Genomic DNA, 27,052 nt, shown 5'->3' on the forward strand with positions numbered 1-27,052 from the left:
AGCTGCAATGATGGTGGCTTTTTTTGAGGATTAATCAGTTACATAATAGAATACGTAAATAAGTGTTGCAATAGAAACCAAGATCCCTTTGAGGTATTGTTTCGTCTTGACTACTTGGGGCTATTATAGTCTCTACAGTAGTCAGCAGGGAAAATGAAAGACCTGTGTGTAATTCTCCATACTGGAGGAGCCTGGTTTGAACCCATCTTGCTGCTGGGAAGTGTGCCCTAACTGGCAACCCATAGGCTGCTCTGCGATGGGGTTGTTTTCAGCCTCTATAGGAAAAGCAGAGAGTGTGTGAGCTCACAGCCTGCGTGATCCGACACGCCAGGAAGACAGGCTGCTCGACTTCCCTCTTGGCGTTTCGGTGAGAAGCCTAGCCCATTTGCTTGTGCTGGTGTAACACGCCAGGTGGGTTAACATCCCTCACATCAGCATTGCCACTGGGGAAGGATGAGCAATGGGGTCAGCAGGGATATTTGTGAGGGTGCTGATAGGCTACAAGGGCCAGAAGCTGAGGGCTGTCTCAGCTGGGGCCATGCTCAGGGCTGCAGAGGAGGGGAGGAAAAAATCCCTACAATGGCAAACAAGTATTTGTGAGTGCGGTGGCTTGCTCCACTCCTTGCTGTCAGCTGTCCACTCAAACTTGCCTCTCCAACAAGAGGGAGGGAAAACAGACAAGCTGGACAAGCTCCTAGCCCATCCCAGCACATGCAAAGTGGCTGGCATTAATGGAGAAGAGAAGGGAACTAAACAGAGCAAGAGCTGGTTTGTGCTCATGGTTTATTCTTAGGATAAACAAATCCATTCCCAGGCGTTACGTGTCTTGCCCCTTTCCTTCAAAGGAGGGAAGGGGAGGAGAAGGAACTGGAGTGGAGATGGTTCAAAGGAATAACTAGGACTATCAAGGAGGGAGGCAAGGGAAGTAAAGGAGGTAAGAGGAACAGGCATATGCTCATGCTGCTTTGTTTCAGCAAGTTACCTTGCATCTGCTGACCTGGGTGCAGAGGGGTGCATGCGTGTCTGCATGTTTGCACCTGAGGGCCAGAGAGAAATGTAAATTAACTCTCTTTCATCTCAAGTTAATGCAATTTCATTTAACTTGCATCTGATCATTCCTGCAGATTAGCTGATGGTGAGGCTGGGAGCCAAGCCTTCCCACAAATGCAAGGCAAATCTGTAGAGAAGCTGAACAGGAATCCTAGGATGCCTCGCCCATTAAGCGGTGTTCCTGCCTCTCTATGTGAGAGAATACCCTCCAGCTCTTTCTTGCAAGGGGACATGTATTTAGAAACCTTTTTACAAATGTTTTCTTTCCTTTGCTGCAGTTGTGTATCCTGATGTACAAGATCTGTGCTACTCATTGCAAGAATAACTAAAAATTGGTGTTACTAACTTGTAATATGTGGTTATACTTTAAAACTTCACATCCTGGGGCCATCTGGATAGGAGAGGATCTGAAAGTTTAATAGAAAGAAAAAATAAGTTCCCAGTCCTTGGGTTCAAAGAGAATGTTAAAATACGCCTTTTGTGCCCCCCTGAAAAAAACTCAGAAAGCAATGAAAAATAACTCATATTTAATAACTTATTTCAAATCTCCTTGTGTGTAAACCCCTCTGAGTTCTGTAGGTTTGAGTAATTTTTTTAACAATTTAAGGCATTTTGGTAAATGGCACAGTGTAAAAGGAAGTTGTACCTATAAAGAAGCAGTACAAGTAGGAAAAACAAACTCCATTGTCCTGCCAACTCTTGAAACAGTGTTGGGTATGTAGGGCTGACCCTCAGGAGAGAGAAAGCAACCGCACAGTGCCAGAAGAGCAGCCTTGAAGCCGTAGTCAGCACAGCACCACGGCGAGGACAGTAATTTTACACCTCTCTGGCTTTGCTTTCTCAGAATACAGTTCAGTCCATAAAAGAGACCATCTACTGCAGGGACCATTTAAGGCAGTGGAAAGGGTTTAAGAAAGTTCAGTGCTAGAAGGGTGGGGAGAGGACTACTCCCCCCCTCCAGTTCCTGCTGTCCCTCATCACTGCAGGGCTGCAGTCCCAGTGCAGCAGATGGGTGCATGTAATGTGGTCTTTTGGCTGGCAAGTTTCTTGTCCCCTTTCCCTAGAAGAAAGATGCTCCATTAATACAGCTAACTAACTATAATTATATAGTATATACACTATATATATGTGTATATATACATATATGTAAAACTAATTCTGGTTGAGGTCTTGCTGCAACTCGCAACCCAAACAAGCGGGATTCTCATCCGATGGTTGGATGAGAAATGCAGTGAGCTGCAGACAGCGGTGTGGCTTACTGCGGGTACTGCTTCCTCTGAGCCCCCACCTCGCCCGAAAGCTATTCTGCTGATGATGCCATCTTCCAGGATTATAAACTCATGGTTGCGACCATTTGAGCTCATTAGAGATTGCCAGGCACTTCACTAAGAACAAAGGGAGTTTGGTGTCCTACCCAAATTCCAACCTGGTAATTACAGAGTGTCTTTCTGAATACTGGGAATATTGGTGATTCCTCCTGCCTTAGTCTCCCAGCTGTTCAGTGTGCTGCTGTATTACTGACCCATTCCTTCCCAGGTGCCATTGCATCCCCCTTGCCACAGGAATTTACCCACTGCTTCCCTCTTTTTCCCTGCACTGTGAAGCCTGTAAAGTGCTCCAGGACCTGCCTGCATAACAGGCACTGAACAACTGCAGAAGATACCGATGCTGATAAAACAAGTAGCTGTGTGGGATGGCTGGGGCTAACCCTGCCATGGGGAAGATGGGTGGGACTGCAGGAGTCATGGTTAGAAATGTTGTGCCCACCTCTCGCTCCCCGAGGTTTCTGCTGGTGCATTAGACGGCAGGGTGCACTGGCAGCCCGGAGGTAACGTATGCATCTGCTCTTTGCTCCCCTCATTTCTCCAGGAGCGGCAACAAGACAGTTGTGTCTGAGGGAGGGGTTCCCCAGCTCAATGTATTGCTTATCAGCCTCTCCCTTGAGGCTGTTGATTCCTATTTACCTGCTGAGAGAAGTAATCCTGCTGGGAGGAATATTCCCAGTGAATCCCTCAGCCGTGCACTGATACTGATAGCCCTGCCAGGCGGTCTGGGGAACCGCTCCCAGTGCCCATCTGTCTTATGAAGCCAAAAAGAGCATTTCGTGGCCTTCTGGGCTTGGCCCGTTCCCTTCCACCCCTTTGGCCCATTTGTGGAGCCGGCTGTAGAGGGGGAAGCCCTTGTTCTCCCGGTAGATGTAGACGCCTGTGATGGCGTTCCACTGGGGGCTCGGCTGGACACCCTCCACTGGGAACTCCTGCACCAGCTCCTTCTCCTCCTTGTCCAGCGCCACAAAGCCAAAGAAGTGCTTCACGTTCTTGGCTGCCAGGATCCTTGAGTGGACCTCAGCCGTGCGACGGAAGAGCTTGTCCTCGTTGGAGCGGTACTGGGCCCAGTAAGCCTCCTGCCGGTAGCTCAGCGGCGAGCAGCAGTGCTTCAGGCACTTGGTGAGGAAAACCAGGACCGCAACGATGCCGATGAGCAGCCAGCCAAAGAGCTGAGAGAGAAGAGAGAGGCTGCGTTAGGACAGGACAAGGTGGTCTTGCCCACTATGTGTGGCTTTCTCCCCAGCGTGCCTACCTGGGACTCGTATCTCAGCCTCCGCGTCACCTCGTCCCTGAACTTGGTGAGGTTTGCCGGCACGTCTTTACAGGGGAACCTGGCCAGCACCTCGGCTCCGTACTCAGCTGGGAACTTGTCCAGGGAGGACGGCCTGACAAACTCGCTGAGGGCGCAGATGTAAGCCTCCCCGCGCAGCAGGGAGATGACCGACCAGGTGACGGGTGCCACGGCTGCTCGGCCCATGATGGAGCCGAAGAGGAGGAAGGTGGCGGCGGCAGAGAAGTTCTTGATGCCACGCTTGTGGCACTCAGCCACCAGGTTCCAGGTGTGGTTGTTCCAGATGACGCCAATGAGGAAGAGAGCCAGGGCCGGGACACCAATGGCAGCCAGCCCGTAGATGTAGTTGCGGGCAGGGGAGCAGGGGCAGTTGAAGGCAACAACTGAGAAGAGCTCCTCGCTGCCCACCGTGCCCAGGGCTACCAAACCATTGAAGATCATGACGTCTTTGCTCTTAAAGAACAAGGAGAGGAAGCGGAAGTTCTCGGCAACGAGGGCGGCCATCTCGTTCTGGGGGCGAGAGGTGGTGTGTACTGCAGCGGGGGACCGTGCTGACCCACCTCCCAGCACTGAGGGACACGCCGATGTGGGGTGAAATGGCCTTGGGCTGGCTGGAGTGCAAGGGGCTGCTCCAGGAGCACACCACCTTCACTGCTCTTCCTTTCTCCTGCCTGGCGTCCCAGCCTCTGGAGCTGGTTGCTGATACCAGGGATACTTCAAAAGGAGCCGAAGAGGGATTCAGCCTAAGCAATGTGTGAAACCTCCGTCATTTCAGTTTCCCACTAAGCTATCCAAAAGCGTCTCTGCAGCAAAGATTACCAATGGGACAGCTGTTTCTGCCCCTGTCATTTGCACGTTTGTCGTCTTCCTTCTCTTTGGGTTTAGTCACGTCCCACAGAGGCGATTACTGTCAGCGTTGCTGCCAGACACTCAATGATCTCCCAAGCCTACAACGAAGGAGGACGCTGCGTTACTGGGGAAACTGGACTGGAGCACCACCACTGGGATGCGTCCCCAGCCCTGCCACTGACTCACGCTAGCCCAGGCACACATGGCATGTGCGTGCTGGTGCCACGCTGCCTTGAAGGTGCTGTGTGTGGCTTTTACCTTCCTCTTTAGACCTGATGAGTTAATATTTAGTAACAGGCAAGGGTACGTCAGGGAGGCAGCAAGAGGTGCCTCAAGATGGCCCAGCACATTTGGGGGCAGAGAGATGTGGTGTGGGAGGGCCAGGCAGGAGCAGCCTCCGCTGACAGGGGTGAGGGGATGCTCAGGGGCTGTTGCTACCAGCAAGAGAAGTTACTTTCTGGGAAAGCAGAGCTTATCTTGATGACCCAGGATACAAACACCAAAACCCAACAGAGCTGGGTCAGCAATTATGTAGGAGTTTTTGCTAGGATTAGGTGTGGCAGAATGATCTCCTCTCCCACAGCTGGTTGACATAACTGTACTCCCTGTCCTGGCCTGCAGTCCTGGCTCAGCCTCTAACTGCTGGCCTGAAATTGAGCCCCTCGACCTGCACACCTCGGTGCCAGAGATGCACTTCAGTGCGTTTTGCCTGTGCGGCTTCCCCCAGCCCCTTCTCCAAGTACAACACTGGTTATACTGGGATGCCCACCCCACCGACAGGGCTGGGCTGTGTGGACTGTGGGCACTCAGGACCAAGCAGGGGGAAGCATGTGCCCTGATTCTTCTGAAGGACAGGGAAATAATTGGGGAGTGTATCCATGCCCTCTGCAGTGACGCCTATTCCCCCATGACACTTGTAAGCTGCATTTAATTAATTTAGAAGATTCAGGAAGAGCCAAGCACCTTGCTAGCTCTGGGAACCCTCTCCTGTGTGATGAAACCTGCGGCCTCAGGGCAACTGCTGTCACCAGGGTTTGCTGGAGACAGGAAGGACCCGGCCACGGGACTAACCATCTTCAGCAGCTTGTGCAGTGCTGGCAGCGTTGGCACACATCTAGGACTCCCGGGAGCCCTGACCCACAGCAAGGCTGCCCTGAAATCTGCCCTGATGCCAGCATCTCCCAGCCAGCGTGCACCAAGCAAGGCTTCCCCAGGTCAGCCCCAGCTGTGGGGAAAAGGCTTTGGGGACATTTGTGCAGAGGAGACAAAGGCACGTTGTCCTTATGGTCTCTTGTACAAGGCTTGCTCATGCACTGTGCTTGAAGTCACTCCTGTGCTTCAGTTCATCTGCTGCCCCACCAAATCCTGTTTTACCCCCTTGCTCTGTGGGGCAGCGGAGGGGAAAGGGGGCAGAAATTTGGCCTCAGTTCCCTGCTGTGTCTAATCCATGGGAATCCCTTTAAAGTCATGCTGTGATAGCGCTGAGTTCAAACACAAGCAGCCCTTAATGTCTTCCTGCATCTTCCCAGTCTTCCATATGCAAAACTCCCTCAGCAAAGGAGACGGACCAGCCAAAAACTGCAGCCATGTGACAGGGACCAGGCCCCCGGCTCTGGCAGCCGCGCTTTGCAGTACACCACGTTTGCAGCCAGACGCTAAACCTGCAAACTTGCTATAGTGTGTGGGGTTCAAAAGCCCGTTACTAGAGTTACCAGCAAATAGCCCTGACAAACAAGGCCCTGCAACCTTCCTGACAGTGCCTGGCAACCGGCAAAGCAAAACTAAGAGGAGCTGGCAAAAGGGAGTATCCTGTTTTGGGGGGGGGTTACCCTTCCTCTGCTTGGGGTTATGGTGACTGCCTGGGAGAGAGAGGGGTGGGCAGGGGAAAAGTTTTTTGGAGCAGATCATGTTTTAGCAGTTTTAACAGCCTCAGCAAAGTTTTAGCAGCCTCTGTTAAAGTCTTTCCCCAAAACGTGCATGAAAGCAAGAAAAAATGAAGTCACTTACTTGAAAAGTTGTTGAAACCAGTTCTGGAGCCTTCTCAGCTCCTCGTGTGGTTTCTGCTTCGGCTGTGGGGGGTTCCCGGCAGCGCGGGGCTGTGCAGAAGTGGGGATGCGGCTGAGGCCAGGCTGATGGACGAAGCGAAAGCTGATGAAAACAGCGTTTAGTGTTTGGCAGCTTCCTTTTTCAGTCTGCAACGTGCCCTCGGCTGTTGGCTTTTGGGAGGAGGGAGGAGGTTTTTCTTGGGGCCCTGTGCCTTGGGTGGGGCAAAGAGCCGGCGCTTGGCTTCTGCTGGGTGCAAGGCTGAGATTGTGCCTTTAAAAAAAAAAAAAAAGGAAAGGGAAGGCTGAGAATGAGTCACTGGAAAAAGGATATCGTCCTTTTTCAGACCCGCGATGCAGCTGTGCAAAGGCTGGCTGGGACGGCCTGGGATTTGCCTGGAGGATGGGAGCGATGGGGTGCCTTGCTGGGGTGCACAGGGGAAATGCTGGAGCCCCCCAGCCTGGGGGTTGGATGCAGCCCCCGTGGTCCCCAGGGGATGCAGTCGTGCATGGGAGAAGCCCTTGGTCCCACGCGAAGGGGCAGGAACTGCTGCTTTTGTGCACGGGAGCCGGCTGAGCCAGCGGGGAATTCGCCAGCCTGGCTGGGTTTTCAGGAGAAGCAGGAACCCGCCGTCACAGGCTCTGCGGGGCAGCCAGGTTCTGCTTCCCGCAGCCCAGGACGGAGCAGAGGCGGTGGTGGGGGCTGCTGCGGGGCTGGGGGGCTGAGCGTGGCCGGGGGAGCCACAGCGTGCGAGGCTGGTGCAGGCCGCGATTTGGCGAGTGCGGTGCATTCCTGCCCGGCTCGGCTTTTCCGCTCGCTGCTTCCTCTGCAGAGCAATGCCTGCGAGGCAGCTGAGCACGCCTCGCTTTCTCCTCGCGTTGCTCCCTCCTCTCCGCCGTCTGTCCAGCTCCAGCCCCCGCCCAGCCTGTTGCAGAGGCCGGAGGCCCCCGTCCTCCTTCCCCAGCCTCCTCATCACTGTGTCACCGGGGTTAAACTCAGCCGTCCCCAGAGCATGTCTTCAGCATGTCTGCAGCAACACCCACGTTCCCCTCTTCCTGGAACAAAGCTACGCTCAGCCCTGCGTCAGCAGTTCAGGCAGGGTTTTTGGACTGAGTCCTCTGTCTTACCCCCAGATCTGGGGTCCCTGGGCGGGTTTGGCAGCTCCCAGGTGTCTGGGTGCGGTGCACCTCTTGGCGCTCCCACACCTCCGTGCCTGGCTCCCCTCACACCCGGCCGCTGCCGGCCCAGCTGGGGGCCCCGGGCTCGCTCCGCATTCGGGGCGCTGCTGGTGACCGGGCTGAGCGCTGGGGCCGCAGCCCGGCTGAAATCCCAGGTTGGGTTCCCTAGAGAGGGGTCTCCTCCCAAAGGTGATGAAAGATGTCCCCAAAATCCAGGAAAGAGAGGACACCCTGCCTTTTCTGCGGGAACTCTCTGCGACTGCTGAAACTGCTGCATGGGGGCAGAGCTCTGGTCCTAAAAATCTAAATTAAAAATGCAAAACCTTATCTTTGCAAATGCGTGCTGTTTTTTCAGTATCTTAACGGCTCTGCCGTGGAGCCCGCCAGCCCTGAATGCTGCTGGCTGTTGTGGGGGCTCCGAGCCTTTCTCGGTGAGCCATTAGCAGCGCTCATGCAAATAATAGGAGTGGAAACCGCCTTTATCTTTTAATCTCTTTTGCTTTGTAAATCAGGTTTTGTGCCTACTAATTTCTGGGCAGGTGCCTTAATTAAAGTTTGGGGTGTGAAGATTAATGATAAATCTGTGTCACTTTCTTCTGGGAGTCAGCCAGATTCAGCCTGCCCTTGACTACGGGCTTGGTAAGGCTCTGTCACAGCAGCTCGGAGAATTTCCTCATCATTTTGGTCCTTTGTTCTCCTCTCCCCACAGCCTCTGTGGAGTTACACACCGATAATTAAGGTTTATGCAAACGATAGTCACCTCAGTTACCAGCCAGCCGTAATAAGTTGGTTTGAACAAGAACACGGCAGCAGAAATTTCAAGGGGATGAGCATTTCAAAAGGGACGCAGCAAGGGTAAAACTCGTCTCTCAAAAGGGGTTTTCCTTCTCCATATTGGTAATAAAATCAGGGCCACCGGGGAACGCTCTTCCGGGCTGCGATTTCCATAGTCACCTTGAGGGCCTGCATCTCGTCATCCTCAGTTTCTCTGGAAATGGGCAGCCACCTGGTTTTGTGTAGGGTGGGTGGTGCCTCCCCGGCTTCTCCTCCGAGGGCCAGAGCTGGCTCGCTGCTGGCCACTGCACTCCGGCAAAACGCCCAACTCACGCGGCCTCAGCACCCTGGACTTGGCCCAGGGGCCCCCCCGGTCCTTTTCATTGCATACAAATAAAGAAACGCCAACAGCTTTTGTAAATGGCTTTTATAAATCCTTGTGCCTAAGCGTGGAGCTTGAACAGTAAGCCTGAATTATTTACTTGGCTCCTTAAACAAACACCCAGGCAGGTTTTAGCATCAGTCTTTGTGTCAGGGAGGAATCCAGGTAGAATTGCAAGAACAAACTGTCCTGCAGCAAATTTGTGGCAGGGGGTTGGCCTGGCCCCCACCCTCCATGCTGCTGAGTGATAGCTGCTCTCCTTGTCTAGACAACCCCTCCAAGGAGCATCTCTGTGGGCTCCTTGTTGAATAGTACCTGTGACACCAACCACGCTGGTCCCGTCATGTGTAATTCATGTGAATGTAGATTGTCCCTTCACTAGGTCGTTGCTTTGGTCAAATTTATTTTAAAGCTTTTCTTGGCCTGGAAGCTGTGTGTGTCTGTGGGGATGCAGTGTGTGGAGGGGTAGTGGGGAGACTTTTGGGGTTTCGCAGCTCGGCATGAGAGAGGGGCACCCCCAGCTTGTTTCCCCACCAGGGGATTTTTAATACTGCCTAAACCCACATGCGCTGCCCAGTGCTGAGCACGTGGTAAAAGAAAGGAAGTTTTGCACATCTGGTAGCATCTGCCTTGGCAACTGCCACAACACAAACCTGGTGCTTGGTGGTGTGGGACACACAGCACGTCCGTCTGGCTGATGCATCGCGCCCTTCAGCATCCCTGGGGCTTGTCCATCACAGCCTCGGATAGCTGCCCTGCTCAGCACAAAACTCCTTGCCTGAATTACCAATGCTGTAGGACTGGATGTGGGAGCAGATGGGATTGCACCGGCACCGCCGAGCCCTTTGGGTGCCCGTCCCCCTGCAGCCCCCGTGGTGCAGGCCCTTGCCCCTGCCCAGCTCGGATGCCCACCTGTCTGCCCCCTCTGCAGCCCCTCTCCCAAAAGCGGGGCTCTGCCTCCGCAAAGCCCTGTGCCGCCTCACACCCGGCTGTAGTAGGCAGCTGTCTCCCTTCGGGGCACAGGGGGGTGCGCGGGGGGCTGCCCCTCCCCTGCCCAGCCGTTGCCACTGGGGCGGGCAGGTGGGTGGAGGTGCAGCGGGGGCTTGCATCGGTGCCAGCTCTTCAGGGCTGTGTTCATGGTTCCCTGGTCGGTGATGCCCAAAAGCTTCTCAGCGGCTTCCCCTGCATCAGCAGGGGCTTTCCTGGGCGAGTGGCAGCGAGCGGCCGCCAGGTCCATGCTCATGCCCTCGAAGAACTGCTGGATGCAGACCTTGGCAAAGCTCCTGGCGTGCTCTGCACATGTCTCGTCAAACAGCTTGCGCTCGATGTCAATGTAGTGAGACCAGTACCTGCTCTTCAGGAAGGCAGCTTGGGTGAAGCAGGGCCGGAGGGATCTGACTAAGAAAGCCAGCGTGGTCATCAGCAGCACAAAGCACCAGCCCAGAGCCTGCAGGGACGAGGAGGGAACCGGACCCGTCACAGGCAGGCAGAGCACATGCCCAGCACTTCCCACCAGCCAGCAGGAGCCCCCTGGGCTTCGAACCAGCCTGGCTCTACTTTGAGCTGTTTGGCATTTGGCTGCATTACATTGCAAATGCCAGACAAGGAGACCCTACGTACCATGTCAGTGCATCTGCACTGAAATTCTGTTCGATGTGCCCACATAGGCAGCACCTCTCCACTTCTCACCGTGTATGGCATCAGCAGGCAGTGACCATAACAACAGACCGAATCCTGCACCCAGCCCATGGTCCTGCTTCTGATACGGCCGTGCCTCACCTATGTCTAGGATAGTCTGTGTCCTCTGGGTCGCAGCTAACGTCGTTCCAGATACTCCCCGGGTTTATGCAGCTGTCTAACCCTTTTCCCAAGCTGTTGTGCTCAGTAACATCTATCGTGGGTGAGCAGCGGCGACAGGTTCTGCTGTTAATGGGGTCTGACAGGAAGGGTGGGATGAGGGCAGAGCCAGGACGGGTCTGTCTTGTTCACCACTGGTCTCAGCTCAGGCTGCCACCGGGCTGTGCAGGCAGAGCTCACGAGGGTGAACCCCGCTCTAAATGCAGCCCTCTAAAAGTGCACCTGGGAGGGGGGTATCTGGGTGGCACCTCTTGTTTTGCAGCTCCCAGTGCTTCCTGGCAGCTGGGAACTGGGGTCTACACAGGAAAATCTGTTTTGTGTCTTTGGAGAAGTCTCTGTGCCTCCATTTTGTCTTCTTAAATTGGGGATAATGATTCCTGCCTGTTCTAAGGAGGTCAGGGAGAGGAGCTGCTTTTGAAAAGGAGTACATGAGTGACCAGAGTGGGTCAGACTATCCTGTCTCCAAGGTGGGCAGAAGCAGAGGGCTTGAGAGGAATTAAGCACAGAACAAGCAGTTAGTGGCTCTTCTTCATTTGTGGTTCCCTGGGATGGCTAATAAACACATACTGGCTGTTTCCATGCAAGTGACAGAGGCAAGTGGCATAGATGGTTATCAGCCCATTGCTTGCACATGTTATAATAAGCAGCAAGAGCAACCACGGGCAATCAGTGGGTTACAGGAGGGGGTGACAGCCCACCAGCCAGGCAGTAACATCCACGACAGCCCCTTCTGAACTTGCTCTGAACGAATCTCTGCATACAGCTTGGCCTTGTATCGCTGCCCTGCAGCCCCAGGCTGCCCAGGCAGGAGGGGGGACCGAATTATCAGGATGATCTACAGCTCCAGTTTCTGCACCACGCTGGAGGTGTAACTCTCTGGAGCTGAGCCTGAACACCTTGTACCCCTGCGAAATCACCAGTCTCTCCTCCTGCAGCTTGATTTCAACAAGGAGATTCCCTCGAGGGAAGAGCTAAGGCTGGCAGTGCTTAACCCTAAACCACCAGCAAGGGCACAGCCATGATGCCTCTTACCTGCGAGATGCAGCGCAGGTATCTGACAGCCACTTCGTTGGCGATGAGCTCCTGTCCATCATAGATCTCCTTGCAGGGGATGCGGGCAAGGACTCGCTTCATCTCCCCTTGGGAGAGGCCGGGGTGGCTGGCGTTGCCCAGGGTCTCCACGGGCACTGAGGTGCAGAAGGCGCAGGTGATGCACTTGCCATCCAGCAGCGTCACCGAGACCCAGACCACTGGGGCGATCATGGCCCGCTGCGCCATGGAGCAGAACATGTAGCGCAGGACAGCCCGATCCTTCCCTCGCTGGCCCTGGGGTCGCCTCCACTCCTCTGCCAGCATGGAGACGTTGTTGTTCAGCACGAAGCCCAGCAGGAACAAGATGAAGGGGGGCACCAGGAGGATGCCCAGCCCATAGGCCAGGTTGTAGCGCGGCAGGCAGGGGCAGTTGAAATCAAAGGCTGAGTACATCTGGGCACTGGCGAGGGCCATGATCCCGCAGATGCCAGTCATGAAGGACTCCTGGTTGGACTGGAGGAATTGGAAGATCATCCGAAACTTGTCCATCTTCCCTTAATGTGATTCCTCCCCCCACTGGGGTCCAGCTGTGGCCTCAGTTTACTTCATTCTTTCGGTCCCCCTCTTCAAAGACGGGCATCAACAAGTCTCTGTGCAGTTCACTGGTTCATTTTTGCACTCTTACAGCCCCAATATTTAAAGCAGAAAATGAAAACTTTTTCTTCTGCTGATTTTGCTGCTTGGAAAAGTTCAGTTTTCTTCCTCCTGCTCTTCTTTGGGTCTGTGGGACCTGGGTTGTTTCTGGTTTGCTAAACCTGGCTTCGTTCTTCTCCACATCCCCATTTCTGCAGTCTCCCAGTCACTGGTCCCCTTGGCTGGAGGGTGTAGGAGTTACCATGGCTGTGCCCTCCCCAGAGCAATCTGTGCCCTGGGCAGAAAGGGGAGGTGGCTGGTCGGCCTCTGAGAACCCGTTTGCAAATGCAGGAGGTGGGTGCTCCTCCCAGGACCGGACGGGACGCCCCACCTCTGCAGTGCTGGCACACAGGGAAAAGCAGGGCACCAGAGCTTCCCCCCTCCCTCCATGTCCGCATCGCCCCAGCAGCATCTAATGCAAGTGCCTCACAGGTCTGCCAGTCCCCTGGTCTGTACCTGCTTCTGCTTCACTGGGAAATGCCTTTTCTCTGTTTTATTCTGCAGAGGGAAGGGAAGAGAAAAGGAAAGGCAGAGGAAGGAAGGATAAAGCTCTCGGTGCTCTGGGATGTTGTATCTGTACTGCTGAAGTCTGTTATTCGCTCCCCTCCATCCTACAAATGTCCGCGTTTCAGCCAGACTTACAAGATGACACTTGTAGCTACTTGGTTTTCATAGCCCTGTGCCCTCGGGGCTTGCTAAAATATCCTTCAAACCCTGGCTCACATAGTCTGGTGACACCCAGAGGCACATAGTGCTTTTCCTGGCTTTAGGGCTGGAGAAAAACAGGCAGAGAAAGGAGGGAGGGCTGCAGGGACAGGGGTGCAGAGGACGCACCCGGCTCCGCAGGCGGGTCCTGCTGAAAGCATCCGAGCCCTGGGTGCCTCTGCTTTCTCAGGAGATGCTCCCTGCCCAGCAGAGCTCTGAGATTCAGGTTTTCCCCTGAGATTTCTTCTTTTCACCCACTTTCAATGAGCATTTCTGAAGGGCTTCAGTCCACTTTGCTCTGAATGGCAGCGATGGAGGCCGAACAATTTCCTTGCAGCTGCCTCTTGTGGGTATAATCCCAGCCCCTTGATAAATTTGGGATGTGCAGGAATTGGGAATACAAGAAGGATGTGTAAATCCTGCCAGTGACCTCCCTGGCCCAAGGGCAGCCGCTGTCCCCCGAGGGACTGTGTTTCCCAGCAGTACCAGACCACCTGCGGGCATGGACTGTGCAGAACCCTTCCTGCCATCAGGGCAGCGGGTACCAGTGGCCCCGGGGGCTAAGGGTGCAGCGGAGCTGCCACTCTGCTGAAGATCACGCGAATCCTGCCGGGAAGGGCAGAGCAAGGACTACTTGAACCGGTGACGTGCATCCATTTAGCAGGAGGGGCTGGGGCTGGGATTTGGCCACATGCCTTGACCTGAGGCTAAGGTGTCTAGGGGCACATTTCCCATGCAACCAGTGTATGGTGCAGGGAGGTCTGAGCTAGCCGGGTGCTGGGCTGGCTGGTTCGTACAGCAGGGGATTGCTGACAGTTTATCCATGCCACTTTACCTGGGCTTATTAATTCAGTAGCAACACCAGGCGATCTGGACCCAAGCAGACCTGAATACCTGCATTGCCCTCCCTGTGCTTTGCACACCAGGAGCAGCCTGGGCAGAGCCAGCTCAGGTCTGTGGTGGACATGTCCCACGTGTTGAGACTGGGGTGCAAAGCTTCCCCATCTCTTCCATCCCTCTCCCCTTTCACAAGGGCACGGCTTAGTTCACCTCATTGCTGTCAGCTCTGCAGAGCCGGGGGCTTTCTGGTGCAGAGATCCTGTGCGCATTTGCCAGCACAGAGCTGACCAGACAGACTCCTCCCCAGCTTGCCAGAACTGAGACAAACGCTAATGAGATGTGATAGCTATGGTTGGGCCAGGCTTAGCTCCTACAGCACAAACCTAAAAGAAGTGGATTGTGTTGTTTTTGCTCTCCTGCATCTCTATTCCCAGTTCACAAAGCAGCTTTGACGCACTAGGTTGCTCCCTCAAGCTGGCCAAAAGATGGGGGAGTATTTGGACTACAAGTCGCTGTAAAACAGATGGTTGCAGTATTGACTACCTGCAAGGCATTCAGTCCCTCTGGTCCAGACACCACCCGTGTTGTTGACATGAGTATCGAGATACATCTGACTGTCTGGGCACCAGCACGGCTGCATTGGTGGCCATGAGACATGTCACCAAGGCAAGCCATACATACGTGGGTGGCATGCGGGAGATACTTTTCACCAAGGTTTTGCAGTGTGTCGGTACAGAGGCAGGAAGCCAAACCAGGTGTTTTGACCATTAGTCAGCGCTGCAGTTTCTGATGTCTCCCCCCACACCAGCCCTGGGGCTCAGTTGATAATGCCAAGTTCACCCCGAGATGCCACCACAGAGGTGAGCACAAAGCACGCAGGTAATACCTGGGCAGTCTTAGCTCTGCCTGCTGTGGAGAGGTTAATTGCATGATCTCATCAAACGGGAAGAGATTTGGCTGCATGAATATAGATGAGGCTTATTGTATTGCTAGCTAAGAGCTCAGGCCGGCTTCCCTGTTCACCTGGCGAGTGGCTTTTTGAAGGGCAGTTCACATCAAAGCCTGCATGAATCAACCTTGTAAAAAGCAGAGAGCTTTTTGATCTCCAGGAAAACTCTGCCTTTCATTAAACATGAATGAGGAGTCTGAGCCTGCTTGGTGTACAGCACTGGCGGTTCTCATTGAAGCCAACAATAAGTCAGTGGGATTCAAAACAGAGCCCATAGAAGCCAATGCCTGGGTCTTTCTTTCGGTGTTGCCTTGTTAGGGAGGGCCTTGTTTTCGTGAGCTTGCCAATGGAAAGTTCACTCCAACAGATTTGCAAGAGAAGGCAGAGCTGGTGCTTCCTCCCACAGTCCCAACCTGCTCGTGCTTTGGAAACCAGGTCCTGGGAGAGACAGTACATGCCCAGGTCCCTCCCAGCATGGGTCCTGCACCTGGACACCAAGACAGACACCAGGCCTGGGAGCTGGGGAGGGCTTTGCGTGTCCCAGTCAATGTAGGATATAGAGAGGAGGGACATGAAAACAGTCACAATTCCCATCAGGACAGTTTGGGAAGAGATTGGAGAAATTGTCTTTGCCGTCAGCCCTGCTGTTTCATGGGCCCTTGGCAGGTGAGGATCCCTGAGCACGTCAGACATGTCTGTAGGTCAGGCATCAGACCAGCCCTGAGAGACAGAGAGCTGCTAAAGTTTGTGAACGACCCTCTCTGCTCCCAGTTCCACAGGAGGGTACACACTCCTAGCAGAGCTGGTGGGCAGGGACCTCTGGAGATTGCCTGGTCCACCCCCCCTGCTCAAAGCACGCTCAGGGACACATCTAATGGGGTTGTGAATATCTCCATGGATGGAGGTGCCACGATCTCTCTGGGCAGCCTGTTCCATCACCCTCAAAGTAAATAAGTGGTTTTTTTCTGTTTAAATGGAATTTCCTGCATTTTGGGTTTGTGCCTGTTGCCTCTTGTCCTGTCATGTGTTGCCAGATACCATTTTCCACAATGGAGAAGAGTTTTCTGGCTTCAAAGGGGAACACAGCACAGGACTTGGGGAGGCTGGGAGGGATGAACACCCATGGCCCCATCCAACTGGAGCTACCCCGTGACCTGACTGACCCTCCCAGCAGCACGTGAGTCTTTGTAGACCTGCAAAAGTATATGGCAGTGCCCTTAAATCCTCCAGTTTTCTCCCTCCCGTTACAGGTAACAAAGCTGTTCCTCTTCCCCTGTTTTGCATTTTGTATTTTGTGGCCACTCTGGGATGACTTAAAACCTGAGAACATGGAAAGCAGCATGCAAAGGGGAGCTGCAGACCTCTGCTCTGAGCTGGTTAGGAAAATAGCCGATTTGACTAGCATGGAGTGGTGAGTCCGAACTGAGTCTCAGCCTGAGATTTGTGATGTCGTATGTGATAAAAGTAAACCAGAGACAAAATTCAAAGTGCGATGCTGATTTCAAAAGAGAGCTCAGAAGCTCCCTGGACCTAAAGAGCTCCTGATAGGAAGACCGCTGTGTTATTCCCAACCAGCACGGGCCACAGGAGGCTTTGTGCCCTCTCTGAGCATGTCCAGGGGAGCTCAGGGATTCAGCAGAGCTGATTTTGCCATGCAAATAAGAAAAGCTCTGCAGCCCATCCCTTTGCACCCCGCAGCTCCTGGCTGGGCCTCGGCTGGCAGAGGGGTGCAGCTGCCCATGGGTGGGCCACGGAGTTACTTGGCCTCCCTGTGTTTTGCCAAGCATCTCCTCCCTCCCTGACGCCATGCACACAAACATCCTGGGGAGGAGGTGAGCCACCTCCCAGCAGCTCGTCAAGTTAATTTGCGCGATTAATATGTGTTTTCAGTTTGACCCTTCGTTTTGGATTTAGTCACAAGGTGGTGGCAGGTTTCTTGGCCCCTTTCCCACCCTCTTCTTTCCTCCTGGCGGCCCTGCTTGCCCCATCTATCCATACACGGCCAAGGAGACGTTTCTTCTTCACGCCCCCTCTTCACAGCCCCTCCACCTTGCACCCCTCACTCCCAGGGACAAAGTGGGCATCAGTGTGAGCCTCAGCCTGGAGGAATAGATGTGTCTGTACTGGGTTAGTTTGCAGTAAAGAGTTTAATGCATCCAAGCAGCAATGCTGGACAGAAATATCAGTCAAACTGGCACCATGGTTGGCATCATCTACAACAGGGGCTGGAAAAAGGCAGGTAAGAAAGTAATTAGCATTAGAGGCTCAGCGATAAGGTTACATTCAAACAGTTTTGAAACTAAGGATGGAAATGCCCAACTAGGTGATGCAAGGATGACCCTCTGGATAGATCAGTTTGGACTAAAATCTAGCAGGGAAGTGTTTAAAATCTGTGTTCAGTCTTCTCAGGCAGAGTCAGTGTGTCCTTTCCATGGCCCAATGCCAGTGCTTAGAGCAGCCACCTGAACCCCAGCACAGTCCTGTGGCTCTGGATATGTTAAGCAAAGCCTCCATCTCCTTTTCCTTCTGCAAATCCAACCCAATCCAGGGACACTTATCCAGAGGTATCTTCAATTACACTTCTGCTGCTCCATGAATTTCAGTGTTGCCATATTTTGTTTTGAAAATGCATGGAAGTATTGATGGGTTGTTAGAGGGAGACCGAACAGTTTGGCAGCTGGGCTGGGGGCAGCCAGAGCTCTCAGCAGATGGGAGGACGTAGGAGGTGGTTTTGCCTTTTTGAGTAAACATGTTGGTGTGGTACTAAAAGAGTTGCCAATTAAATCATTTCAGTGTCAGCACTGCTAACTCTCTGAACCAGGTTTCACGGAAGCAGGCAGGAGCTCCTCACACCTCTGTGAAGCTGCTGCTCCAGTCGGTTTGCATACCCAGCCAGATGTTGCTGCCTTGGCTATATCCTTCCTCAAGCCAGAGGGTTTTATAATAGCTGCAAGGAGCTGCAAACTCTTTAATATGGCAAAAGTGCTATGCAGAACCCTTGGTTGAGAAATGTCATTAACAGTGACTGAGTCTGGGAGCTTTGGATCTTCAGAGCTAGTTTATTCTGGAGGTTTTGCTAGGCACGCCCTGGAGCAGAGCCTTTGGGGCTGGGGTTTTGGAGGAAGATGTGAGCACCACTGTCATCTACCCGCTGGTCCTTGCTTTGTGCAGAGGCATGGTAGTGCCCCTTCAGTGCCTGCAGGACAAAGCCCCCTTTACACATCAGTGTGCTGGGGGAATTTGGACCGGGTACTGGGGCTGTCTGCCCAAGGCAGAAGGGATCTCTCTCGCCCCAGGGGACGCCTCTGGGTCGCCTGGCTGACATCTAGGGCAGGTTTCTCATAGTACCATGCTTTCAGAAGTTTATTCACCTGGTCCTGATCTGTGATGCCCCAGAGAAGATCTTCCTCTCCTTCAGCCCCCTCTCCCTCCCTACTCAAGCTGAAGCTGTGCAGTTTGATCTCTTGCCGCATGCTTTCAAAGAAGTGGAGGATGCATTTGTGAGCAAAGAGCCGGCTGTGCTCGCAGCAGGTTTCCTCAAAAATCTTTTGCTCGATGTCAATGTAGTTGCTCCAGTGACGTGCCTGCAGGAGGGTGGCCTGGTTGAAGCAAGGTCTGAGCCAGCGGGCGAGGAAAGCTGCTATGATAAGGATCAACAAAATGCTCCAGCCAAGTGCCTGGGTGATAAGAAATAATCAGCGGAACAGGAGCAAGACAGGCACAAAGACAAGCACGAGCTGTTTGCCTGTATCACTGAGAGAGGGAATTTGTGTGGCTGGAGGGGAGATGTGGCATATCTGGACTCCCATCCTTGACCTGTCCCTGAAGTCCAGCACCCCAAACTGCACTCAGAGGGTTGGTGTAATCTCCTCCCAATGAATATAGGACATTTATCTGTGCATCAGTAGTTCAGAAGGATAACTGTTTGCAAAGTTAGCCTGGAGCAGCCAGGCATTTGCTTTGAGCACGGGAGCGCCCCAGGGGAAGGGGACTTCAGTGCTCTCCTTTGGCACTAACTGATCTCCAGTGAGATCTTCATCTGCCACCTATGCTGGCTCCAGGGTCCAGGAGTCCCGGCAGCGAGATGAAGCAGCCCAGACTACGTGCAGCTCCCTTTGGTAAGAAGGAACGGCTTGTTTTCAATGCCCTCCCACCGGTCCTCCTCCCTGACCTGGCACTCCTGTACCAAGAGCAGAGGGTGGCCAGGGCTCCACTCCCCATCGTGTCCTGTTCTCCTATTGTTCCTGAGCAAGCTGCTTTCGTCTGTCTCAGCTTGCACTGTCCTTAAAACAGCGGGTTCTACCTGCACGTTTAGCAGTTAGAAAGGTCTTCTGACACTGGACAGGGCCTTAGGAGACACCCATATTCCTTGCAACCTGCTTTTTATTATCTGGGTTTAGAAGTTGCTGGTTCTTCTAGAAACAAATTTCTGTTAAACTATCCTTTATTTCCTTCCTTTTCCCTACCTGAATGACTCTGGAGATTATCACTGAGGGTGGCAACATTTGGGGGCATAAAGAAGCAAAGAGCAGTCTCGCTCCCAGCCCGACTGTGGTGAAGCTATGACAAACCAAGGAAGAGCAGGAGCAGATGACACATGCCCCAGGCACCTCACCAACACGGGGGGGCTCTGCTGGCAGTGACCTACCTGGGACCAGCAGCGCAGGTACCTGGACACTGCCTTTCGGGACGTGTTGTTCCTCATGAGCTCATCATCCTTGCAGGGCACCTTGGCCAGCAGCTGCTGCACCTGCACCGCGCTGGCGTTGGCAAAGCCCACAAACTTCTCAGGATCCACAGAGCCACTGAAAGCACAGATCAGGCATTTGCCATCCAGGAGGGTGACTACGATCCAGACGAGAGGGGCAACCATGGCTCGCTGCATGATAGAGGAACACATGTACCTGGGGCAGGAGAGAGAGAAGTGAGTGGGTAAATGCTGGGAGCTTTCTCCTCATCCAGAGCTTTGATGGATGCAGGCTGCCCTATGGCAAGCAGCCCTCCTGGAGCCAGGGAGCTGACTCCCAGGACTGTCCCCAGCATTGCTCCAGCTAATGCCTCTTCTGCTCTGGGATCTCTTTCTTGGTGCTGCCTCCCAGTGAGATCCGTGCCAGTGCGCAGCAGTGCTCTGCATGCTGCCTGCATTTGATGCAGTGCATGGTCCTCTCATTATGTGCTTGCCTCAGCTGTATATTATGTCTCCCATGCACAAATCCTGTCAGCTCTCCCTTGCTTCTTCATTCACTCTTTCTTTTCTCATCAGCTCAGTTTCTACCTGGAAAATCACTTTCCCCTGCAGCCTTTCTTGCCCCACTCTGTGCCAACCTGTGTACTGGGTAAAACTTTGTATGTAACAGATTGAATGTGATCCTCTTCTCTCTTCCACCAGTGTAAGTCAGTAAAACTCATCTGAAGGGAGGGAAACCACAAGGCTGTCAATAAAGAATGACTGTGATGGAAATGCCACTCTTTCTGCGCATTTAAGTGGAAATGCCTCCACCAGGAGGATGAAAGATACAGAGGCGAGGCAGCTAAGCAGGAGGTGAAAAGAAGGATGCCACTCCCGGTGCAAAACCCACCTGATGACAGCTAGGTCCTTCTTTCTGCGCCCCTGCGGTCGCCTCCACTCCTCCAGCATCACAAAGGACTGTCTGTTGAGGATGAGGCCGCAGAGGAAGAGGGCGACAGGGGGTACGAACATGATCCCCAAGCCATATGCCATGTTGTACCGGGGCAGGCAGGGGCAGCTGAAGTCAAAGCAGGTATACATCTTTACACTAGCCAGGGTTAACAGCCCACAGATCCCGTTCATTACAGACTCCGAGTTGGACTGGAAGTACTGGAAGATCATCCGGAAACGGTCCATCATGTTCTTTTGGCCAGGGGTGCTCCTCCTGGGAAATCCCTGGACTGCCCAGCACAGCCTGTCTCCCTTCGCCCCCCTTTCTGCTGCCACGGGGTGGGGGATGCAGCTCAGCCCACGGTCGGTTGGGGCAGGAGGATGGGGATGGAAGAGAGCTGCTGTGGCAGGGGAAAAACCCTGTGCTGGGGCTTCCCCACCGGCACACAGCTTTCACAGGTCTGTCACTCACCCAGTGCTTATCTTCCAGGGCAGCTGGTAGCTTTTCTAGGTGAGCAGATGGATACAGCCTCTGGTAGCTGTTTTTTCCACCCCATTTTTCATTTTCATGGCTGTCCTATGTGCTGGAGGCACTACCAGCCTCTGGTAGTGCTGAGTCCCTCCCTCCCCTCCTGGAGATGCTAACTCACAAGAGAGAGCCGTCGGTGGATGCCTGGGAGCTGCCCTCTCTGCTGATTGAGGGCTGTTGAATGATTCCGTCGGTGGGGAGAAACCAGGCGAGTCAAATGAGCTCATCTGCGCTACTGCTGCTGCCCCGTTTCTTTTCAGTGAAGCAGGTCCCCAGCCCTGAGCGGGGCAGGGAGGAGGCAGGGAACGCGTGCCTGGCTCCGACCATGCCACATCACCGCAAGCTCAGATTTCCCTATGAAAATGGGCTGAAAGGATGAACGCTTCAGTCAGGAGGCTGTGAGAATCCATAGCTTTCAGAGCCTGCAACGGCCCTTTGGGGCAAAGGCTGCTCTCAGCTGCACGTCGTACATGTGCCGTGACGTTTGTACCATACCTACATCCATGTCCAAGGCCCTTGCACTGAGGCTTCTTCTTGCTCCCTGTCAGAAGGCATGGTGCAATCAGAGCAGCTGGCTCATTTGTCCCATGGGACTGGATTATCCTCTTCTGTCCATTTAAAATATCCCAGAGGCAATTCCTCTTTTCCTCTCAAAAGTTTATTTTATGGATAAATACATTTCATTACCACACAAGGAAGCTAATTTTTTTTCTGATGTATTCAACATCATTTTCTTCTCCCCAGCTTTCATGTGAAAACATTTTCAGATTTCTTCTCAGCTCAGATTTCCACATGTGTTCAGGAAAGGAAAAAACAAGAGTGTTACATTTACCTATTTTATTAAAAAAGAGAGGAACCATCTGCACCAAGGTGCGCTCACTGCCAGCACTGAGCCCTGCTGGCTCCCGTTGCAGGGCTGGTTGCCTTGATAGGATCGTGCCGAAGGGGAGCAGTGGGGAGGGGTACCTATAGCTGCCCGCAGGCACATACAGCGGGCGTGCGACACGCTGACTCACAGGGCCACAATGTCATCTCCTCCGATCTAAACAGCAACTCGCACAATTACTTTAATGAAATACAATTGCACCAACCATAATATTTGTGTTCTCCTTTACCTGCGAGTGGAAATGACTGTTAACGTTCATCCATCAGCAATAAAAACCCACGGCTAATCAGCTAATGTTTCCATTTTGCCGTTACAGGACATCAGGACCCCTCCATTTTGCTGTCATAGGGCATCAGGGCCCCTGGCTGAACTCCACAGGTGATTTTTAGCCAGGGTGCAGCCTGTCTTGGTTTCCAACTGCTTTAACGCTCATTGGGTTTCTCATTTAACAGCTTGCATTTATGTGCTGACTTGGGTTCAGAAAGTGTTGTGCGCTCCCTGTAGAACAATTACTTTAGAGAAATCATTTTGCCTTTCCAGCTCTCCTGGGTGAAAACATAGTAAAGGCTAAATAGTTCCTCACAGCTCAGGAAAATAAGATGTAAAAGGAGTAGGAAGCATTCTCTGGACAGCACAAGCTATGAGGGAATTTTACTTCTCCCAAATGCAATCGCCTGGCGTGGATGTTAGAGGTCTGTAAAGGATGCCTCAGGGTAATTACTGTGCTCCGTTGTGATCTGGGATCTCACCAGTAACTCAGAGCTGAGACCTGAAGTTGTTGAATCATAGAAGAAAGGGAATATTCCTTAATTTGCAGCAAAAGACATCGGGAGCTTCCTGGGGAGAGACAGAGAGGACCCTTGAGGTAAGTAAATTGCTAGACATGGGCAAATGTTCAAAATGATTCTCAAAACCAAGCACATTTCATTACTCAGTTCTTAGGGTGAAGCAAAGAGGAAACAAGGACTAAAATAATCTATTCTCTCCTCTCCTCCAGCAAGGGGACCTGCCCATGTCCCCAGCGGTGTAGTCACCCTTCTGAGCCTGCTGCGGGGCTGCCTGCAGCTCTCCGGGGCTGTTGGACAGGGGCACCGTTCTCAGAGGAAGGCAGCTGCTCCTTGGCAGCAAATCTCCAAAACCATGCTGGAAGCTGTTGTTCCTCAGTGCATCTTTTGGATGTCCCTGCTGGACAACCCTTTGCATTTGCCTCAGCACTGCAGAACATGGGGAGAGGGAGAGGGATGCCCTTCCCCGCTCCTTTATAGGGGTAAAATACCAGCTGTAGGCTTTTCGCCTCAGATGATGGACAGGGTGGTGGGTACAGGTGTGGGAAACCCTCACCCTATAGGTGAGAGCCCTTTTGATGCAGCACAGCCATCAGTCCCTCTTGCTCTGGGGAAAAAGATGATTCATCACCAAAATTTGAGTTGGTCATTTAAAATAGGGCAAATTCAGCAGAATGGTATGGTCAGTTTTGTGCATGAGCCTCTGATGCTGGAGCAGCACCGATGCTGTGCACGCAGCATGCATGCCTTCGGGGTGTGTGCGTAACCAGAGCAAGCCCTTATACGTGTATTTAGGTGGGGAGCAGAGAGCCAGCAGTGCAAGTCCAGTGTGTCCGGGACTGCGCCTTCGGTCTGTGCCACCAGCTCCACGCTCACTGTTGGGTCGGTCCCCAAAGGACGGAGGCAGGAGCACTGTGGCTGCGCCAGTAACCCCGCTTGCTCCCTGGCCTCCCCCAAATCCCAGCAATGAGTGAGCTGCTGGGGATATGAGCTGCTTCGTCACACTTTGGTCTCCCTTTTCTGTGCTGGGACTGGACCCTCTTTCCCCCAGGAAAGCTGGTGTCCAGGAGCAGACATTTCACCTGTCCCAAAGCTTGCTCTGCTGGAAACAAGCCATTGCCACGAGCACTTGTCCCGGCGGCGGGGAAGGGCGCCCAGGGCTCCGGTGGGAGTGCTCCTGGCCCGTGGCATGCGAGGTGATGGGTTACCTCATTAGGAGCCGTTTGCAGTTGTTTATAACTTTGACAAATTATTTAATTACCCGGACTGAATTTTTTCTGTCCTGAACGCCTGCCTCAGGCAAAATATTTTTAGAAAACTGTTACATGGGTTGGTCAGCTGCTCCTGAGATGATGTAAGGGCACAAAAAAAAGGACTTATTTTCCCCTGTTAAAAATGGGGGTTGTGCAATTGATCTGCAAAGGCACAGCAACTCGGACACCTGCCTCGAGGGCACAGTGGTGTCTGTCCTGCTCTGAGTGGATGCTGCAGTTGGGGTCCCCCCACCAGCACCGCAGGAGGCTGAGTTATCGCCCCGCTCCTTTTTGTGCCGCTGTTGCCGTGGAGTTACCCCGGGACAAACCAGGATGCAGAACTGGCTCAGCACATTCCCAGACTGCAGGAGATGGCTATGAAATTAATTTAGCTTTGAATGTCTCTTCCTTCCTAATTTCTTGGCTCATTAATTGCCACATGGGGATGCCACCTCCACGTGGTGTTTGGTTAACATGAGCACTGTATGGCCACGAGGAGCAGATACTGAGCAATGTGTGTTCCTCAGTTTCCCTTTACGGGGTTAAGTGTGGATCCACATGGACCCCTACACCGGCTGCTGGGAGGATGAGTAAGTCACTGGTGAAACGCTGCGTCCCTGTGGCGTGAGAGCAGCTACATTCTCCCAGGTCACCACGGGAGGACTGTGGTCCGGTCTCTGTTTTCGGTACCTCTCAGCTGGTGAATTGGAAAACCCCCTCCACCTGGCCGTGTTTATTCAGAGGACAAGGGTTAATGCTTTTTCAAGGCTTAGAGGAAATACGTCATTAACACCATAAATCACCTTTACCAGCAACAGTGCCTGCAGACCAATATCTTGTTCCTCTGTAGTTCAGGTGGGCCTGTTGCTAACCCTTGGGCACACAGGTAGACACCCCTGAGAGCCTGTCTATACTTGACCAGCAGGTTGCAACTGAGCTTTATTTTCTGTTACTTTTCTCAGACAGTTTGGGGACCAGTCTCCGACTAGTACTTGAGGGCAATGGAGCAGCACCATTGCCTTCTTTCTCTGCAAAGCTGGCAGGAGATTTTACCCCTCACTGCCTGGAAATTTTTCAGCATCTTCAATTTATCACAGCAGAAGTCACCTTCCATTTCAACTGCCCATGAAGAAGGACACAGGCAGTATTTCCTCCCTCCAAACACTATGCAAACTCCTGATGGTCACTGGCAGCAGAGACAAATTAAATCACTGTTGGCTCTGTGGGGCAGGGACCACCTGAATCTGAGTATTTTTGCACAGCTGAGTACTCTGCCCAGGCTAAGCAAATAATGAGCAATGACCATTTAATGATTAATGAGATGCTTGCAAAAATAATGGCAACATTGTGAAATGTAGTTTGTCTTCACTAATAATGTTCTCTGGAGATTAGATACTCCTGTGTTCTGCCTTGTAACTTCATTAAAGCACCAACATGCAGCTGACTGCCAGTAAGGAAATATATGGCTTAGTTATGTGTTGTTCTTCTTAAGAGCTCATTATATATTGCTCTCCTGGCCATTAGCACTTAGCTTTTTGGCTTACGTGGAAGCCCTGTTTCCTGATCTCTGCATTATCCCAGCCTTGACCTAATTCACACCATTTCTGACTGAGAGAGATTTTTGAAAGGCCATTTATCTGCTTGGCTTGGAACTGATGCTGCAGTGAGATGGTTTGAGATGAAGTCTCTTCTCATCTCAAGAGTGAATTAGGGAATAAGGTGAAGAATTAGGGAATCAGGCTGATCTCTTAATATCCTGGCTCAGAGTTTTTCAGACTCTTTCTGATTTGCTAATGCTCACATATCTTCCAACAGAGGTGCAGGCCCCACATAGCAGATTTAAGGCTGCTGACATTTAACTAGCTTTTCTTGTTGTTTTTCTCAGACTCTTAAAATTAAGCTCCAGCCCTGGGGAGTCCACAGTTTACAGGCTGAAAATCACTGATAACAAACTTTTCTTGAGGGATCAGTTTGTCTTCAGTTTGCAGAGATGTCATAGAAACTATTTAGGTGTTTAAAAGGAAATGGAGGTTGGCTGATGAAACCCATCTCAGTGCTGTGACCCTGGGCCTCTGCAGCTGTTGAGGTTCAGAGCTGACACAGTTCTCATCTGGTGTGACTACTCCAGGAAGCAGACCAAGTCCTTCAATAGCTGGATTCATGGCTTTTAAGCCAAAATTTCTGTCTGTACTGTGTTGTTAATTCACTAAAGACCCTCAGGTAAGTCACAGTGAAAAGCTGATTCTGCCACCTATTTTTTGCCACTGTCCAGAGATGCTCTTGGTTAGCAGGTGCATGAGCACTCAACTTGCAGATGTTGGCTGCCAGTGCTCAAATCCCATGCACACGTTGGTTTACTGTCACTCTTCTCCTGGCTGTTACATTGAAACGACCGTAGGATAATAAAATCTTGTTTGATATAACCATAGGGAATATGGCTTTATAAAATAACCTCCTGATTATGATTCTATATCTCATTACAAGTTGTTCCACGTTGACAGTCAAGAACACGTCATATATGAAGTCAACTTTCTGTTGATTCTTACCAGTGATGAGGCAGTAACCATTTGGGGTACTACATAAGGACTCTTGAATTTTCAAGATGTAATCCATAGCACAGATTTCTTAAAACACTCCTGTGGCTACAGATGTGTTCTTATAACATTAATCTACCTGCATTGACTGTGATCGTGGTTGAATTAATACTTCTGGGATGCCTAAACAATGATATATGAGTTCCCTAGAGAAAAACTGATTAATGTCACAGATCTCTTCTAAGGAGTGATCCTATATTTCTCTAATTTATGTGTCAGGAATAGAACAAGTTGTAAAGATAGAAAGATAAATTTATTAGGAAATTTCACAATTTTTTTCCCCAAGAATTTTTTTTTTTCACTCGAGGTCTTAAGCAAAACTGACTGTGTTTTCAAGTCAGGCATAGAGTTATGAAGAAGCATCCCAGTGTCACTGCTGTACTCTCTGGTGCAGTAGAGCAGGGACTTTAAAAA

At 52.3% G+C, this 27,052-nt stretch overlaps 4 protein-coding genes across 4 annotated transcripts in view; 1 reads left to right on the forward strand and 3 right to left on the reverse strand.

Moving 5' to 3' along the window:
• Window positions 1-1,296, forward strand: part of PDCD11 (programmed cell death 11) — a 29,293-nt gene extending 27,997 nt beyond the window's left edge. The window contains exon 37 of the transcript XR_012043688.1: window positions 1,125-1,296. The gene's annotated coding sequence lies outside the window, so the exon portion shown is untranslated. The remainder of the gene's footprint in view (window positions 1-1,124) is intronic.
• A 275-nt stretch (window positions 1,297-1,571) lies between these two features.
• Window positions 1,572-7,305, reverse strand: CALHM2 (calcium homeostasis modulator family member 2). Its single transcript, XM_072869171.1, has 3 exons — window positions 6,526-7,305; window positions 3,631-4,616; window positions 1,572-3,547 (listed from the first exon to the last, which is right to left on the reverse strand). The coding sequence occupies exons 2-3, from the start codon at window positions 4,171-4,173 to the stop codon at window positions 3,131-3,133; spliced, it is 960 nt and encodes a 319-aa protein (XP_072725272.1). The 5' UTR covers window positions 4,174-4,616; window positions 6,526-7,305; the 3' UTR covers window positions 1,572-3,130.
• A 2,569-nt stretch (window positions 7,306-9,874) lies between these two features.
• CALHM1 (calcium homeostasis modulator 1) lies at window positions 9,875-12,333 on the reverse strand. The gene is made up of 2 exons (XM_072871392.1): window positions 11,785-12,333; window positions 9,875-10,342 (listed from the first exon to the last, which is right to left on the reverse strand). The coding sequence occupies exons 1-2, from the start codon at window positions 12,331-12,333 to the stop codon at window positions 9,875-9,877; spliced, it is 1,017 nt and encodes a 338-aa protein (XP_072727493.1).
• Window positions 12,334-18,186: 5,853 nt separating this feature from the next.
• CALHM3 (calcium homeostasis modulator 3) lies at window positions 18,187-20,840 on the reverse strand. The gene is made up of 3 exons (XM_072871471.1): window positions 20,551-20,840; window positions 19,620-19,875; window positions 18,187-18,648 (listed from the first exon to the last, which is right to left on the reverse strand). The coding sequence occupies exons 1-3, from the start codon at window positions 20,838-20,840 to the stop codon at window positions 18,187-18,189; spliced, it is 1,008 nt and encodes a 335-aa protein (XP_072727572.1).
• Between the last annotated feature and the right edge of the window lie 6,212 nt (window positions 20,841-27,052).

Source organism: Ciconia boyciana, chromosome 8, assembly GCF_034638445.1.
Source record: "Ciconia boyciana chromosome 8, ASM3463844v1, whole genome shotgun sequence".
Taxonomy (NCBI): Eukaryota; Metazoa; Chordata; class Aves; order Ciconiiformes; family Ciconiidae; genus Ciconia; species Ciconia boyciana.